General features: G+C 45.1%; 2 protein-coding genes across 2 annotated transcripts; one reads left to right on the top strand and one right to left on the bottom strand.

Annotated features, from left to right (window-relative positions):
* Positions 1–143: 143 nt before the first annotated feature.
* C11H9orf43 (chromosome 11 C9orf43 homolog) lies at positions 144–15,376 on the bottom strand. The gene is made up of 13 exons (XM_075259592.1): positions 15,367–15,376; positions 14,713–14,892; positions 14,239–14,383; positions 13,139–13,238; positions 11,722–11,822; positions 9,450–9,537; positions 8,994–9,100; positions 8,435–8,630; positions 3,817–3,931; positions 2,848–2,982; positions 2,641–2,747; positions 2,310–2,424; positions 144–1,281 (listed from the first exon to the last, which is right to left on the bottom strand). The coding sequence occupies exons 2-13, from the start codon at positions 14,858–14,860 to the stop codon at positions 1,118–1,120; spliced, it is 1,521 nt and encodes a 506-aa protein (XP_075115693.1). The 5' UTR covers positions 14,861–14,892; positions 15,367–15,376; the 3' UTR covers positions 144–1,117.
* Positions 15,377–15,560: 184 nt separating this feature from the next.
* Positions 15,561–18,511, top strand: POLE3 (DNA polymerase epsilon 3, accessory subunit). The gene is made up of 5 exons (XM_075261065.1): positions 15,561–15,633; positions 16,061–16,141; positions 16,219–16,304; positions 17,425–17,543; positions 18,103–18,511. The coding sequence occupies exons 2-5, from the start codon at positions 16,076–16,078 to the stop codon at positions 18,276–18,278; spliced, it is 447 nt and encodes a 148-aa protein (XP_075117166.1). The 5' UTR covers positions 15,561–15,633; positions 16,061–16,075; the 3' UTR covers positions 18,279–18,511.
* The last annotated feature ends 517 nt before the right edge of the window (positions 18,512–19,028 follow it).

Raw genomic sequence — 19,028 nt, forward strand, 5'->3', positions numbered from 1 at the left:
TCTCTGACAGTCATGTATGTCTGTCTACAAGAAGGGGTTATGACCTGAGGAGGGTCCATCATAACCCCGGGGGTAGCTGACAGGTAGTCTCCTGTAGTTAGAGATACGCTGCCCCCTACACCTCCTAAGCACTACAGGTGATTATGTATCAAGGAATCATTTACATCCAGGCCTCAGATTGGGAAATTATTTATTTCCTAATATCAGGAGGGATTGGCAAACCATCAATGATCTGGGTGGTGCAATGAGAGTGGGAGGTGATACAAAGGTCAGGAAAATCAGGATTTATTCTACGTTCCAACTAAACACAACCAATAATAAGTCACCCGGCTTTCCTAGAATCCTAAACACCACAAATACCCAGAACAGAGCAGAGTTATATATCACTGTGTAATCAGGTAGGTCTGCATTCAGGATCCTGAGAAAGCAGAGTGCCAACCCCTAGTAGACCCTGCAATGAAGAACTTCTGTGATAAATGTCTGATTGCTGATGGGCCCACACAAATCACAATAAAGTGGTCCCCGAGCCCCCCTGGGTAACAGGATCCATAGAGCACGTGTGTGATCACCTCCCCATTCATTGCTATGATAGCTGAGTGCAGCACTGCCAAACAGCAATGGGCTCCATTCATACAGAGGCCTCAGGGACCCTCGTTCTGCTGATTCCTGGGGTGTCAGTGGTCGGGCCTTATAGCCTATCACAGCGCTAATAATAACTGTAGTGACCAACTCCCCCACCCGTCCAGGCAGAGCTGGTTTAGAGGGGAAGTTATTGTGGAATTATCAGCTGACGCCTCTTATAAATGTACAATACTCCTTCTTGCAGTCTGTTACAATTTTCCCATGCTGTGCTGCCACCTTGTGTCCAACATGTGAAATGACGTGTCTAAACCAAATGAATCACTTTATAATAGTGGTCTGTACCCTGTGGCTTTCTCATTATTGCAAAACTATTAGTCCTAGCATGCCCTGGCAACTGCCCGCAGGAAGGGCATGCTGGGAGTTGTGGTTATGCAGCAACTGAAGAGCTACTGTATCTGTTGTATGAACTGTTCAGCATCTGGCACTATGACAAGCCTGACTGTGCCCACTTTATGGCTGAGGACACTGTAGGGCTTTAATACAATGGGGAGGGGGGAGGCGGATTGGGTTGTGGAGAAGACGGTCTCTGCTCTGGATTTTCGTGGACATTTGTACTTTTCATTGCAGATTCTAGTGGGCCGGGCGATGTTTTTGGTCTTGTGGATTTCTCGTCTCCAGTGATGTCTTTCTGTTCTAGAACTGTATACAGAAGACCAAAAAAGAAAAAAATGATCCCCCTTGACCCTACGTCAGTGACCTTTCAAAGTACACTGTGGCACTGTGTGGCAGTATTATATGGGTATCTGATGACAATGTGTAATATGGCAGTATTATGTGGGTGCAATATTCTGTGGGATCAATGGTATTATGCGAGTTCTGTTTGAATTATGGGGTTACTATATGTCAGTATTACATGGGTGCCCAGATGCTGGCATTATGTGACCACTGTGTGGCTGTACTATGTGGGTACTTAAAGGTGTTGACACTTACCCGCTATCTACAGTACAGGGGATAAGTGATAGATTGCTGGGGGTCTGACCTCGGGGACCTCCAGTGATCAGAAAAACAGCAGCAGAAGTCCATGTGAATGGAGCATTGGTGCGCATGTGTTATCAGCAGTCCATTCACTTCTATAGGGCTGCAGGACAGCAATCTCCATATTTGGCAGGATTATGTCATTGACGTGAATGCAATGGGGCAGTATTATGTGAGTACTATATGGCAGTATTATTTGAGCATTGTATAGCAGTATTATGTAAGTTCTGGATGACTGTATTATGTGAGTACTATATGGCAGAATTAAGGGACCACTACATGGCATTGTTATGTGAATGCTATGTGTTATGTGACTATTGGTTGGCAGTAGAGATGAGCGAACACTATTCGAAACAACCGTTTCAAATAGCACGCTCCCATAGAAATGAATGGACATAGCCGGCACACGGGGGGGTTAAGCGGCCGACTGCCGGCAAAGTCTGCGTGCCGGCCGCTACCATTCATTTCTATGGGAGCGTGCTATTCGAAACGTCTGTTTTGAATAGTGTTTGCTCCTCTCTAGTTGGCAGTATTACATGAACACTACATGGCAGAGTTATGTGAGTTCTGGATGACTGCATTATGTGAGCACTATATGGCAGTATTAGGGGAACACTATATAGCAGTGTTATGTGTATAGTATGATAATTACAAGGAACACTACTCACTAAAAAATCTGTATTGTGACTAACCTGGACACTCTGAAGCCACATCCTCAGCCTCTGTAAGCTTTATCCGTTGCTCCTCTTTATTTTTCTCTCCTGGGGTCTCCTGCTGGGCTTCCCTGCTGTTGTCCATCTCTGATGGCTAAAAGAATTACAAGTTAAAGATTAGAACAGGTCAATGACAATTACAAAAGAACTACAAGTCCCAGTCAAAAGATCTTTTTTAAGGAGGCCATGGACATCAGATTCTGAGCAATGAATGTCCCAAATCTTCCACCAAATCTGTAACATCTATGACCAACTCGTACGACACTTTGTGGCATCTTATAATATTCTTCCATCTTGAGGATTCACTTACTGTTTGAGAAGATTCTTCATCTGTCCAAGACTTTTGTGAAAATTCAGCCAAAGATGGAGAATTTCTGCTCTCAGAGTCATGAGACCTTGTGTCACAAACCACAGACTCTGCGATGAAACACATAAAGAACATGGCAGCTGACCATGGTGTAGGCTACATATATGGCAGTATTATGTAGGGGGTAGTAATGTCCATTCAACTGACTACCTGTGGAGGTCTCCAAGACTTGGGACTTGTAGTGACTGAGTGCAGAATCTGGGTCGTAGGGGAACAGTCCTATGTGGCTGAGCTGATCTGGAGCCATTGACTTGTGGGATCTTCCAGTTTTGCTCATTTTGTGATCTGAAAGTGAGCAAAGTTCATATATACTGTATGTACTCTCTGCAGTTACCCATATACTGTATGCAATCCGATCTGGCGCCTGCCTCAAACATCCCACCAAATCCTCGGACACTCACTTCTCTTATCATTTCTTATGGGGTCGCACAGAAATAAAGATGCATGCTCATGGAATGGTAGTCACATGCGGCCCAAACCCTGCCCCATGTGGTCCCCAATACACACGAGACTATACTTTATAATCGTGCATCCCATGGCAACCACATGTGGACGGGGCTTTGGTAATATGCCCTTTGGGTGCATTCAGATAGTAAGGTTGGGTGACTACAGGATTAGACATCAGTATGTGATTTGTCGGGGTCTGACACCTGATGTGTTCCTCATCCGCTAGCAGCTTCTGGTGCCCGAAGGCTGTAGCAACAGCTGATTTGTGCAGGATCCAGGTATCAAACCCCTACAGGTCATATACTGATGACCTATGCCATGCATTTGAGTCTGGGAAGCCCCTTTAAAACTGCATTGGAAGAAAAACACACGCATCCTTTATATGATTTTTGGAGCACCCAACTTAACAGTCTAAATGTACCCAAAGTGAATCAAAGGGGCATCAGAGTGAATTAAAGGGGCAGTGACACATTTAGAAAATGTAGTGTTAAAATTTAAAGCGTTACCATAGTTACACAGGATTTTCTATCCAGCACTCTACATCAGAGATCCAATCTGGTCAGGACTATATTCACATGAAGCAGTCAAATTGGATTTTTTGCATGAATTTTTGGCAAACCCCTCATAATTTAATCAGGCTGTACCCTAAATGGTAAGTATATCCCAAACTACCTGGAGGTTTAATCCTGTGACTGGGACCGGCCAGGTGAATATATTTTTTCCACAGGTAATACTGGTTCCTGATGCTATCTAAGTTGACCTCCATGTTGTCCAGTGCCGCAGACTGCTAGAAGAGTTAAAAACAATATGAAATGACTGATAATAAGCAGCAACAGAGCATATTCCTTGAACAAAACCAATGGTAGATTGATATCAACATCAGTGGCGTAACGATTGTGGTTGCAGGGAGTGTGACCGGGCCCGGAGGGGGTACGGAGCCCGCGACCAGCTGGAAATGGTTGGTGCCCCGAACCATAGGGTCGGGGTACACCTTATTCCCCAACTGCTGTATATATTCTTAAAGAGGAACTTTCATGGATTTGGGCAAATGCGGTGTTATATATATGTTACTAGAGGGAGGACCCGGCTTCGCACGGGTATATTACATTTTATGTTTGTGTAGTGGCCCCATAAGAAATGTCCAATTTTGCACTGGTGTATTTTGTATGTGGTTTGTGTGTATGTCCATAAGCGTCATGTGATTGTGTGTATCTCATTTTGGATATCAGTGAAAAACCTATGATCAGTTGTTATGGATACCTGGAGTAAAGCTGTATCTAATCCTTCCCCGTGTAGTACTGTGTTTAGACTCAAGTATCTAATCCTTGTTGGTGTGGTACTGTTTGCAGATGCACATATCTAATCCTCCGGCGTGTGGTACTGTGTGCAGATGTGTGTATCTAATCCTCCCCTGTGTGGCATTGTGTGAAGAGGCACGTATCTAATCCTCCGGTAAGTGAAACTGTGTGCAGACGTGCATATCTAATCTTACAGCATGTGGTACTATGTGCAGATGCGCGTATCTAATCTTCTGGCGTTGTGGTACCGTGTGCAGACAGGTGTATCTAATCCTCTGGCGTGAGGTACTTTGTGCAGATGCGCGTATCTAATCCTCCCCAGTGTGGTACTGTGTGCTGAGACGCGTATCTAATTATCTGGCATGTGGTACTGTGTGCAGAGGCATGTATCTAATCCTCCAAAGTGTGGTACTGTGTGAAGAGGCGCGTATCTAATCCTACGGCGTGTGGAACTGTGTGTATACACGCGTATCTAATCCTACAGCATGTGGTACTGTATGCAGACGCATGTATCTAATCCTATAGCGTGTACAACTGTGTGAAGACGTGCGTATCTCATCGTCTGGCATGTGAAACTGTAAGCAGACACGTGTATCTAATCCTACGGCATGTAGTACTGTGTGCATACGTGCTTATCTAATCCTCTGGTGTGTGGAACTGTGTGCAGATGTGCGTATCTAATCCTCCCTTATGTGGTATTGTGTGAAAAGGCGCGTATCTAACCCTACGGCGTGTGTAACTGTGTGTAGACGCGTGTATCTAATCCTACGGCATGTGGTACTGTGTGCAGATGCGCGTATCTAATCCTCTGGTGTGTGGTACTGAGTGCTGAGACGCGTATCTAATTCTCTGGCTTGTGGTACTGTGTGCAGAGGCATATATCTAATCCTCCAAAGTGTGGTACTGTGTGCAGACACACATATCTAATCCTCCCCTGTGTGGTATTGTGTGAAGAGGCACATATCTAATCCTGAGGCATGTGGTACTTTGTGCAGACGCGCGTATCTAATCCTCCCCGTGTTGTACTGTGTGCTTAGACATGTATCTAATTCTCTGGCTTGTGGTACTGTGTGCAGACACACGTATCTAATCCTCACCTGTGTGGTATTGTGTTAAGAGGCACGAATCTAATCCTGCGGCATGTGGAACTGTGTGTAGACGCGCGTATCTAATCCTACGGCATGTGTTACTGTGTGCAGACGCGTATATCTAATCCTCTGACGTGGGGTACTGTGTGCAGACGCACGTATCTAATCCTCCCTGTGTGGTACTGTGTGCTGAGACGCGTATCTAATTCTCTGGCTTGTGGTACTGTGTGCAGAGGCATGTATCTAATCCTCCAAAGTGTGGTACTGTATTCAGGCACACGTATCTAATCCTCCCCTGTGTGGTATTGTGTGAAGAGGCGTGTATCTAATCCTATTGCGTGTGGAACTGTGTGTAGACGCGCGTATCTAATCCTACGGCATGTGGTACTGTGTGCAGACGCGCGTATCTAATCCTCTGGCATGTGGTACTGTGTGCAGATGTGCATATCTAATCCTCTCCTGTGTGGTACTGTGTGCAGATGCGCGTATCTAATCCTCTGACATGTGGTACTATGTGCAGATGAGCGTATCTAATCCTCCCCCGTGTGGTACTGTGTGCTGAGATGCACATCTAATTCTCTGACTTGTGGTACTGTGTGCAGAGGCATGTATCTAATCCTCCAAAGTGTGGTACTGTGTGCAGACACACGTATCTAATCCTCCCCTGTGTGGTATTGTGTGAAGAGGCGCGTATCTAATCCTACGGCGTGGGGAACTGTGTGTAGACACACATATCTAATCATGCGGCATGTGGTACTGTGTGCAGATGTGCATATCTTATGCTCTGGTGTGTGGAACTGTGTGTAGACACGTGTATCTAATCCTATGGCGTGTACAACTGTCTGCAGACGCGCGTATCTAATCCTCTGGAGTGTGGAACTGTGTGTAGACGCGCGTATCTAATCCTACGGCATGTGGTACTGTGTGCAGATGTGTGTATCTAATCCTCCCCTGTGTGGCATTGTGTGAAGAGGCGCGTATCTAATCCTCTGGAGTGTGGAACTGTGTGTAGACGCGCGTATCTAATCCTACGGCATGTGGTACTGTGTGCAGATGTGTGTATCTAATCCTCCCCTGTGTGGCATTGTGTGAAGAGGCGCGTATCTAATCCTCTGGAGTGTGGAACTGTGTGTAGACGCGCGTATCTAATCCGACGACATGTGGTACTGTGTGCAGACGTGCAAATCTTATGCTCTGGTGCGTGGAACTGTGTGCAGATGCGTGTATGTAATCCTCTGGTTTGTGGGACTGTGTGCAGACGCATGTATCCAATCCCCCGGGGTGTGGTACTTTGTGCAGACGCGTGTATCTAATCCTTCGGCATGTGGAACCGTGTGCAGACGCACGTATCAAATCCTTCAGTGTGTGGAACTGTGTGCAGAAGTGCGTATTTAATCCTCTGGTTTGTGGGACTGTGTGCACACGCGTGTATCTAATCTTCTGGAGTGTGATACTGTTTGCTGATCTGTGTATCTAATCCTCTGATGCGTGTATCTCAGTTTGGATATCAGTGTTGTATTGTGCATGTGGAGTGACCATGTGTATTGCAGTTGGAATATGAGTGAAAGTCTTGCAGGTTTGTATTGGCTAAGGGGGGGGGGGAGCACTGTGTTTGGAATGCTGTATCTCAGCAACGGTACGTCCGAGTGAGTTGGAGTCTCGTCTTAAACCTTCCCGGATACCTGAAGTATCTCTGTACCAAATTTGGTGAAGATCGGTCCAGTCGTTTGGTTCGCATTAGAGCACAGACAGACAGACGGACAGACAGACAGACAGACAGAAATTCATTTTTATAATATAGGGAGATATATTGAATTTTGAATACTGAATTTAGCGCATTGTCGGCTTTCACGATCTGTGGCCCGGGTGAAGAGCTATCGGTGCTGGTACCATATATAACACCGCATGTGCCCAAATCCATGAAAGGTCCTCTTTAATGGAAAGGGGCCTGACTGGCCCATTAAATGCCAACCCAGGAGAGGTGTATAAGAATAAAAAAATACTTAAACTCACCTGTCCTGGGCTGAGCATCCGCTCCGGAGCTCTTCCTGCGGTAGATGCTAAATCCTAGTCGGCTAAAGGACCTTTGATTACGTTTGACATCATCAAAGGTCCTTAAGCCCACTAGGATATGATCAGAGTCTTGTGTGGGTGGACTCGTGGAGCTATTCTGGATTGTACAGGACAGTGTGGGAGCTTCAGGGAATAAGGCTAATGGAAGGTAAGGAAGAGAACGGGCTGTGTGTGAGCAAGATGGAAAAATAGGGGTGCAGGCTATGTGTGAGCAAGAGGGGGGAATGGGTGTGCAGGCTGTGTGTGAGCAAAAGGGAGACATGGGCTGTGTGCAGGCTGTGTGTGGCAAGAAAGGTATACGGGGGTATAGTCTGTGTGTGAGCAAGAGGGAGGAATGGGGGGGTTCAGGTTCTGGAGGGAGCACTGTGAGCACATAATACTGTGTGGAGGCCACTGGTGAGCACATAATACTGTGTGGGGGCCACTGTGAGAATATAATACTATATAGAGCCCACAGTGGAGCACATAATACTGTTTGTAGGCCACTGTGGAGCACGTAATACTGTTTGGAGGCCACTATGGAGCATATAATATTGTTTGGGGACCACTGTGGAGCACGTAATACTGTGTGGGGTCCACTGTGGAACATGTAATCTGTCCCAGTATTGTTTAAATTCTGGGTGCTGCGCTGCTCGCTCACCATATTCTTGATAACTGCAGTTGTGGGTACTAAAGGTATACCCTTTTCAAGTATCTGAGATATGGCTTCAGCGGCAGTAATCGCCACATCAAGAATTCACTCTAGGAGGGGGTAGTGGGCCCCGGACAAAAGTTTGCACCCGGGCCCACAAGACTTTAGTTACGTCACTGGTCAACATGTACAGAACCAACCTCTTCATCCAATCTGTAGACTGAGCTGGTGTGGGGTACAACTCGGCCCTTCTCTCTCATATCATGCAAGATGACTCGCCGGTTTTCCACTATTATTCCGCTGAGAGATGGAGACGTTAGGGAGTCAACGTCTGGCCAATGATTGTGAAGTCGTCTCCTATACTTGGAAGCTTCCTCAGGATGTTCCTGCACATCCCTAAAATGGTAGACATTAGTTGAAAACCCTTAACAACCCCAAATCTACTATACAATATACTGTTACAGGGGCCTGGTCCAGTTCCTTGAATTATCTCCAAATTCATAGTAACAAAGGTGATTCCTATCCAGATACCTGACCTCACTGTGATCCACAAGTCGTGGGGGTGCCAGGAAGTTATACATGCCAAGAACCAAAAATCAAAAACTACCAGTGAGTATCTGGTTTAGACTACTGCCCCCTACAGGTGAATGACTGCAACACTAGCAGTGAGTATAAAATACACAAGTAGGCAGAAGACAAGTAAATAATAGTCCTCAGAAGGGGACAAGTCTTTTAACAAGAAGAGGAAAATTTATCTACCTCATTCTCATGATGTTCTTTGTATGCGGCAATGGTGAAGATCCAATTAGTGTAAGATTAAGAGGACACCCCCCAGTAGGAGGCTTCTTCTGTTTTTTACTTATTATCTAAAGAAAGAAAAAGAATGTGCTACTATAATACTGCACCCAATGTACAAAAATATAACTATTATAATACTGCCTCCTATGTAGAAGAATATAACAACTATAATACTGCTCCTATGTACAAGAATATAACTACTATAATACTGCTCCTATGTACAAGAATATAACTACTATAATACTGCTCCTATGTACAAGAATATAACTACTATAATACTGCTCCTATGTACAAGAATATAACTACTATAATACTGCTACTATGTACAAGAATATAACTACTATAATACTGCCTCCAATGCACAAGAATGTAACTGTTATAAAACTGTCCCCTATATAACGTTATGCGCTTTCTTACCTGAACTGGATTTTGCATTTCTCTTTTGGTTCCTCCCGGTGGATCTGTCAGTGATAGATCTTTGATCCATATTTTAATAGGTTTTTCTCTGAGAAAACAGACAAAATGTATGTATATGTAGCTGAAGTCTTTAATAATCTGTGCACTCCAGTGATCCTGTGACTGGCACCTTATGTTAGTCTTAACTATATGTATTTGGTATATGAGCTATCCATCCTCCCCATAGATTGTAGGTGTGTGCATTATATCAGTATTATACACCTCCACCATTGAGCACTTGGTCTTGTCTGAGGCATATATGCATATACATACATATATACACTCACCGGCCACTTTATTAGGTACACCATGCTAGTAACGGGTTGGACCCCCTTTTGCCTTCAGAACTGCCTCAATTCTTCGTGGCATAGATTCAACAAGGTGCTGGAAGCATTCCTCAGAGATTTTGGTCCATATTGACATGATGGCATCACACAGTTGCCGCAGATTTGTCGGCTGCACATCCATGATGCAAATCTCCTGTTCCACTGTTCCACCACATCCCAAAGATGCTCTATTGGATTGAGATCTGGTGACTGTGGAGGCCATTGGAGTACAGTGAACTCATTGTCATGTTCAAGAAACCAGTCTGAGATGATTCCAGCTTTATGACATGGCGCATTATCCTGCTGAAAGTAGCCATCAGATGTTGGGTACATTGTGGTCATAAAGGGATGGACATGGTCAGCAACAATACTCAGGTAGGCTTTGGCGTTGCAACGATGCTCAATTGGTACCAAGGGGCCCAAAGAGTGCCAAGAAAATATTCCCCACACCATGACACCACCACCACCAGCCTGAACCGTTGATACAAGGCAGGATGGATCCATGCTTTCATGTTGTTGACGCCAAATTCTGACCCTACCATCCAAATGTCGCAGCAGAAATCGAGACTCATGAGACCAGGCAACGTTTTTCCAATCTTCAATTGTCCAATTTCGATGAGCTTGTGCAAATTGTAGCCTCAGTTTCCTGTTCTTAGCTGAAAGGAGTGGCACCCGGTGTGGTCTTCTGCTGCTGTAGCCCATCTGCCTCAAAGTTCAATGTACTGTGCGTTCAGAGATGCTCTTCTGGCTACCTTGGTTGTAACGGGTGGCTATTTGAGTCACTGTTGCCTTTCTATCAGCTCAAACCAGTCTGGCCATTCTCCTCTGACCTCTGGCATCAACAACGCATTTCCGCCCACAGAACTGCCGCTCACTGGATGTTTTTTCTTTTTCGGACCATTCTCTGTAAACCCTAGAGATGGTTGTGCGTGAAAATCCCAGTAGATCAGCAGTTTCTGAAATACTCAGACCAGCCCTTCTGGCACCAACAACCATGCCACGTTCAAAGGCACTCAAATCACCTTTCTTCCCCATACTGATGCTCGGTTTGAACTGCAGGAGATTGTCTTGACCATGTCTACATGCCTAAATGCACTGAGTTGCCGCCATGTGATTGGCTGATTAGAAATTAAGTGTTAACGAGCAGTTGGACAGGTGTACCTAATAAAGTGGCCGGTGAGTGTATATCGGATAGATCTGCCAGCGACTTGTGTAGATAGCTTTTATTGGAAAAGCAGTACATACATATAATATATATACATATTGTAAGCCGATGGCTGGTCAGGTAATGGAGGGGGTGTACATCTCACCCAGACTACTCAGGTGGGTGAGATGAGAAAACTCCAGGAATGTTTGTTCTCAGCAGACAACTTTCGTCTGCTGAGCATTTTGGTAAATGCTCAGTATTGGGCTGGATTTTTAGGAATGACAGGTAGGTTGGTAGTGGGACCGGTCATTCCACCCCCCTCCAGTCCACACTTTAGGGATGTTCTGGCAGCGACTCAGCTGCAGAGAGTCTCCTCATCACGGAGGCTTAAGAAGTCAGCTCCAGCAGCAACACTTTGGCAGAGCTTGGTTGGAGAGTGAAAGAGATATTTTTGGAGCTGTGTCCTGAATGACTCAACTGGCTTTTGATTTCTGTTATTCTAGGTGAGGTAACCTATTCTATGTTTAGTTAGAGCCTAGCCGGGCAGGGATTTATTTTTGCATCGTCTCCTTTTGTTGCTGCACTACCTTTTTGAGTAAAAATAAACTCTACCCTTGTTTTCGGACTAAAGAATCTGGACTTGTGTGTCTATGCCACCCCACCTAGCAACCCCAGACCCTGACTATATATATATATATATATATATATATATATATATATATATATATATATATATCACCTCAGGATCCCTCATACATACCTGCCTTCTGTTTTTGGGGACTTGTGCTGGGTATTTGGCACCCAAACCATAGTCACGTCTTTGCTTTTGGTATCTCGAAAAGAAGGGTCGAGGATCTTCACCTGAAAAGGCAATACGTTGTGGGTAAGGTGCTCAGCCATTGACAAAAACAGAGGTGTGCGCAATGTACGACCAACTGCTCTCTTCAAAGCTGGGGTGCAAAACACCACAATTGTCGAGGTCCATGGGGATACCCGCAATGGAACACCCACAGATGAACAAGTTACTCTCTAACCGGTGGATCCTTAAGAAAGTGACCCCAGGACAATGATCAAACTGAAACAGTAAATTAATGTCCTGAGTATGGAGAATGAAGTGGTGCAGACTGTGCCCTGAACATGGAGTGTGCAGCGGTGCAGAGGGTGCCCTGAACACGGAGTGTGCGGTGATGTAGTAGATGGCCTGAACATGGAGTGTGTGGTGGTGAAGATGGTTTCCTGAGCATGGAGCGTGCAGTGCTGCAGATGGTGCCCGAAGCATGGAGCATGTGGTGCTGCAGGTGGTGCTCTGAGCATGGAGTGTGCGGTGCTACAGACGGTACCCTGTTTTCTGTAAATCACTGCTACTGCACACTTTATGTAGGTAGTGTGTGTACAAGTCGAGGGGTTCTCCAACCCATTCCACAATGTTTCAAAATCACTGCACACACCATTTGGTTCTTTAGTGAAATAGTGCAAGTACTTATTTTCCGTTTTTTTCACAGTTAGTCAAGTTCTTTCATATATCACAACACTATATTAGTTTAGACACAAGGTTTTGTAGGATCAATAGTAGCGTGCAATGTTTCACTCTGAATTACGAACTTCATCAGGTGCAATAATAGAATTAACATAAGTACTGTCTTTAAGTATTGCATGGAACGCATACACAGTATAAAATATGGCTGACAATGGACATAGTGAAATGACATGTAAAGAATGAAAAATAAAAGTATATAGGTAATAAACAAGGGGGAGAAAAGAGACAAAGAGTAGAAAGAGCTGATGAAAGGGAAGAGAGGGGAACGTACATGGTTAGAGGCATATACAAAGGAACATATGCAGTGGCGTAACTCCTAAAGACTGGGCCCCCCAGCAGAAAATAAATGGTTGTGCTATTTCACTAAAGAACCAAACTGTGTGTGCAGTGATTTTGAAACATTGAAGACGGTTCCCTGAGCATGAAGCATGTGGTGGTACAGACAGTGCCCTGAACATGGCAAGATGTGGATAACTATGTCTAGCATCTACAGTAACAGGTAAGTACATGAAAATTGTCACTATCCTGCGAAAGTTTGTGGATACAAAGGTCTATTTTCCTTGGCCCACTATATAGGATAAAGGAATATCGCCATCTTGTTACCTCAAATCCTCTACTGACCTCCACCTGTATGACTTACCTTCCGCGGCTTCTTGGAGGATATGCTGGATCCCGAGCCTCTTGAAGGTGCTATGATCTCCCTGTAGGAGTTTACACCAGGAAAGAAAACCTTCTCCATACTGAGAATACAAAGATGGAAAAATATGAGTGCTGGGTAGGAAGGTACATATAAGTGAGATAGATAGATAGATAGATAGATAGATAGATAGATAGATAGATAGATTACCGTGTTTCCCCTGAAAGTAAGACATCCCCCGATTATAAGACCTATTGCCATTTCTTATATGCTAAGAAATATAAGACCTTCCCTGAAAATAGGACCTAGCAGTCTACCAGTCATTACTTACTCGGTCACATCACCGCACAACCCCTATCCCCCAGGTTAAATAATTTATTTAATTCCCAGATTAAATAAATAAGTTCTTACCCTTGAGATGTGCCTGCTGTGCAAACACTGTATAAAGAAAACCATTACAGCCAGCTGAACGCTGTGCGCAGTTTTCCAAGTGCACGGTAAAGCCAGCTGCTGCCTCCGCTGTGCTATTCTGTATCCACTGTCCCTGCTGCTGTGGAAGAGCTGGGAGAGGCCCGCTGTGTATACACTAAGCATCATATGTATCAGGGGTTCCACTCTACTAGCTCATCTCACAGCAGCAGGGGCAGTGCATACAGCGTAGTGCAGCGGCGGCAGCAGCACACACGGAACACTGTGTACAGCATTCAGCCGGCTGCAATGCTTTTCTCCATATGTTCTTTGCACAGCAAACACATCTCATGGGTAAGAACTTATTTATTTAGTCAGATAATGCTAATGTTTAACGGGACAGGGGTGTTTGGGGAGCAGGAAAAATAAGACATCTCCGAAAATAAGACCTAGCACATCGTTAGGGCCAAAATTTAATATAAGACACTGTCTTATTTTCGGGGAAACACGATAGATAGATAGGTTGATAGATAGATAGATAGATAGATAGATAGATAGATTTAGACCCACAGAAGGATAGATAGATAGATAGATAGATAGATAGATAGATAGATAGATAGATAGATTAGACCCACAGGTAGATCAAACCATCCAATTATGGTCAGAGACCATTTGGTTGCATCTCCTGGACACACCTGCAGGTGACAGAAGTGCTGTACATGTTGTACCCTTTGGCAGGCGAGGCTCCTCGGCTGCAGGCTACTATCACCCGGTTATCCCCTCCGTTCTGCAGGATCCTGGTGCTGGGCAGGGTGCTGACACTCAAAACAGGGAGTCCGCCTCACGAAATATTAGGAAAGCAACATATAAATGGATAGAACGATGTCTGCACCTTCAGCCAAAACTGTTTGTACGTCCCAAAAGAACGCAATGCCTAGGTGTCAGTACAGGGTTGGATATATCATTGGTGCCTCAGGGCCTATTAGGCTGTGGGGTCCGATCACCTTATAATAGCAGCTTTCTACTTTCTATTAAGTTGGAGGTAAAGGGTGCAGCTAATGAAGGTCATGGCTCCCCATTACTGATGGATTGTTAGACATAGGGGTGCTCTATCCTGAGACATTAGAAAAGAAGGGGCCCTCAGCCGTCTGTGACAGTACACACTATACCTTCATCTTGGGAGGGCTGTCTGGAGATATCAGGGGGTGGCCGGTATCGCGGGTTGCCCTGTTCGATCCTGCGCAAGGTCACCCAGCATTGTGGGTGCTGACACCCTGGCCTCTTACATACAGTCTCATCCAGCTCCATCAGCTTCATCTGTAGGGGGCGCTGATTATACTTGCCACATCCTGAAATAGTCACCACAGCAAAAGCAGCAATGAGAATCTTACCACCTAGCTTTCTCAGATCCCTTAATGGCAGATATGTCTAGTGAAGCTTCCAATGCTCTATATGAGATCTATTCAGAAGTCTGGGAAAGCTGAATGTTATAATGGCGGCCACACAGTCTATTGTCCTGGTGGTTTGTTACAATGATTTCAAATCTGGATACAAGGGTAACAAAGCATCAGCTGTGAGAGGTGTCAGGACAAGACTCTCTCCATTCACTGAAAGTAAGCAGAGAACTCTCAATAAAGTCTAGAAGAAAGTTACAGAAGTTTTGGCTATACAGTGATAAAGCTTTATTGACAAAAACACGTGCATTTTTTGTCAGAAACTGAACAAATGCCAGAGTGCTGATGCACAGCCCCCTTGGTTCTCACAGTCTCTTTGTACGCCCCACAGATAAGTGAAATAAAGCTTGATAATTATTAACAACTCACCCGGCCCCGGTCACCATGACAACAGAAGACGCCGACACTCCTTCCTGTTACAGTCAATCCTCCTTCTTCATACTGATTGGCTGCTGCTTCCTGACGTGTAATGGAGGCTGAGACGTGGAACGCATAACAGGAAGATGGCGGCGTGACGGTGGAACGCATGCTAGGAATGAAGGGGAGAGGCTTCAGACACGTGATGTACGGAAGCTGCTTTGGGGTCTTGGCGGGAACTGAGCTCCTCTAGCAGACCTCACCTTCAGTATATTGCGGGTATGGCTGCATTGTGGTGAAGTTTCTCATGGGCTCCGGGTTGTAGGCGTTTTAGAGACTATAACTCCCAGCATATGTTGATCAGTGCTTGCTGGGACTTAGTATCTGCTCTGTATTAGGACATAGATAGAAGGGGTAGTGTTAATATAATGGGATTCACCTTATCTGTTCATGGAGGTGACATAGGGATGGCAAATGTTGGCACTGCTTTGCAATTCCTTTGGGCAAATTTGGGATATGGGTGACAAATAAAGCTTACACTGGATGATTGTGACTTACGGTTGTCACCTAGTGCGTGAGTGGATGGTTACTAGGCAACAGCTCCTGCAGTGTCATTGAGTTTGCATAGTGAAACCATACATGGGGCCATGTAGGGTTTATAACACATATGGTGTGTAAAATGTCTTTGTGCTGCTTATTCCTGTAGGTTTAGCTGAACAAGATGGCGGAAAGACCGGAGGATCTCAATTTACCCAATGCTGTTGTCACACGGATCATTAAAGAAGCCGTAAGTATTATCCCCGCAGACCGCGGCTGGTGTCTACTTAGCAGGAGTATTCAGTCACGTTATTGTTCTTTCCTCAGCTTCCAGAAGGGGTTAACGTGTCCAAGGAAGCGCGTAGCGCCATCTCTCGGGCAGCCAGCGTCTTCGTATTGTACGCCACATCCTGGTGAGTGTGATAGTTCTGTAATCCTACATTTGCAGGAATGTACAGAGATTTAGAATAGCCTAGTACCCTGATGGCTAACTTATAACACGTGTCAAAGGTGACGCGTTTAAACGTTTTTGCTGACACGCAACAAACTGGCAACATCTGGAGGCGAGGCAACTCTCCTGCTTCCCACTGAGCGCGTGCGCATCTCTCCTGCAAGTGGCGGACATCTTTTCTCGTTAGAGAAGTTGTTTTTTAGGCTGTTAGGCAGTGAAGCCAGAACTAAATTTACTGCAGACTTGCACTCAGATAGGTGGGAACACTAGAACAGTGTCCCACAGTTGCCCTGTTAGCGGCAAATGGCTGGACCAAGGTCCGTTCCAGTGACAACAGAGGGATAGGAGAGTCTTCTCAGGCGTGTGTGCTCCTTACACACTGGCCATTAAAGCAGCAACCGAAATCTCACCCTACTGCTAGTGTACCCCAAAACAGTTACCACTCTGCAATACTGAGGGAAGAGAACACCCCACAGGGACAGTTAACCTTCCCAAGACTTCACTGTGCTGCCATTGTACCCCAACACAGTTACTAGTCGGCAATTCTCCGGGAAGGGTAGTAAGTAGATTCTACTTAGATAATATTAAAAGCAATAAAAGAAACCGAATGACAGATGAAGTTATTAGCATTTGCTTGGACTTGAAGTGTACGAAATACCAACCTTCAATTGTAAATTTAGCAAATGAAATTCAGCAACAAAAAAGTCACTATGCGGTAAGATAAAGAGTGATTTATTTTTGCTTTATTAATAAATACTGTACATATATTAAAAATACAACCTTCCATTATTAGAGCCAGAAATATCACAAAATTATGGATTTTTCTCGAAGTAACACTCCACCTGTGAATGTTGACACACTGAGCTGAAAAGCTTGGCCATCACTGGCATAATATGTCGTTGGCGTAACCCATATCTTCCTTGTCCTCTAGGGTCAGTAAGCGATGGACCTTATATCCTTCTGATGCACAATATCTCCATGGTCTTCTATCACTGACTCCACAAACTTTTATACCATGGCCAACAAACCCCTTTTGGCCATAAGGTGAAGCTTATATATTAACTTCCCTGTTCTGTTCACAGTGCCAATAACTTCGCAATGAAGGGGAAGCGGAAGACCCTGAATGTGACTGACGTGATGTCCGCCGTGGAAGAGATGGAGTTTCAGCGCTTCCTTGGTCCATTAAAAGAGTCCTTGGAAAGTGAGAACCACTGATTCCAAATAACAATTACCCTTACCCTCAATTATAAAGGGGGTATTCTATCCTGAATCCAGTTTTCCTACTGATGCGTTATCCACAGGAAAGGTCATAGTATGTGATCTATCTGGGTCTGACACCAGGAACCCAAAGATCAGTGATCCTTCTGGGAAATTGACCATGCAATTATTGGGGATCTTCTTTAAGGGATCTTCTAGGCTTAATAATAAATGACCCATTCTTAGGACAGGTCATCAATTTAATATCAGTGGAGTCTCTACACTCAGGACCCCTGCACTTGGGTGAGCGCTGCGGTCTCTTCACGCTCAGCGCCGTGTATAGCAGCATAGCCCAACCCAATGCCTTCAGTGAGACACATCTGCGATCAGGGCATGTGACCTGTAAGCAGAAGTGGGGCTCAGGGAGCTACATCAAACAGCTGATCTGTGGGGGTCCCAATTATCTTAAATTTGTTACCCAGAATATGGTTAAAGCAACACACTACACTTTCCCATTGCAGTCACTTCCATATAACATCTTCACCCTTTTCATTCCTCCCCAGCTTACAGGCGGGAACAAAAAGGGAAGAAAGAGGCCACTGAGATGAAAAAGAAAGACCACAAAGACAAGAAGACAGATGGAGAAGACCAGGACAGAAGCCGAGAAGAGGAGGCAGAGGAAGAGGAGGAGAAGATGGAGGAGGATGAGGTGATAGAAGACGAGGAGGTGGAGAACTGAGCCCAGGCTGTCTGTGGCAGGACATTTGGGACACTTTGCAGTGACTGGGTTTTAATGGTCCTGTTAATGTGTCTGGTGAAGCCCCCTTCCCTGTATGGCCGGTTGTCCTTACACGGGCCACGCAGTGTCTGCACAGTGACTGAGTTGGCGCCACATGTGAAGATGGAGAACTGTGGAGGGAGGGAGGCAGTGGCATATGGAGAGGACTGTACAGGAAGTTGTCTGGTAATAAACCTGGAGTAGATGTTTGTTTTCTATATGGAGTCTCCTCTTCAGATTCTCTTACTGTCATTTATGCCAGGTCTGGCGGTAAACTTTAGGTCAAATCTACACTATGGTGACAAAGGCTGGTGTATATAACACCAACTGATATGGGGGAAATTAAGAATGGAGCTACCTCCACCAGTCTTAACTGATTCCCACCTGGCTTGAGATGTGTATGAATTGCTAAGAGGCTCCCGCTCCTCGCCAGATCCCATTTGTCAAAATTGAAAGCCATTGAATGGTGTAGCATTCAGGTATCAGGTATAACTCGCTCGCCAGTTCTCACCAGTGCCACTTTGCAAAGGAAAAAAAAGTGGTGAGCAGATCGGAAAATATAAAAAGTTTTGCCAACAAGCATGTGCCACTTTTCCCCCACAGATAAGTGTGTGCCTGTGCTAGTAAATTGCTCCCAGTATGTGAGAATGTCAGAACCTGCACCTGCTTTCACATGACTGTAATGCTTCTATGTTTTCTGGAGTTTATTAT

The sequence above is a fragment of the Leptodactylus fuscus genome, chromosome 11 (assembly GCF_031893055.1).
Source record: "Leptodactylus fuscus isolate aLepFus1 chromosome 11, aLepFus1.hap2, whole genome shotgun sequence".
NCBI classification, from domain to species: Eukaryota; Metazoa; Chordata; class Amphibia; order Anura; family Leptodactylidae; genus Leptodactylus; species Leptodactylus fuscus.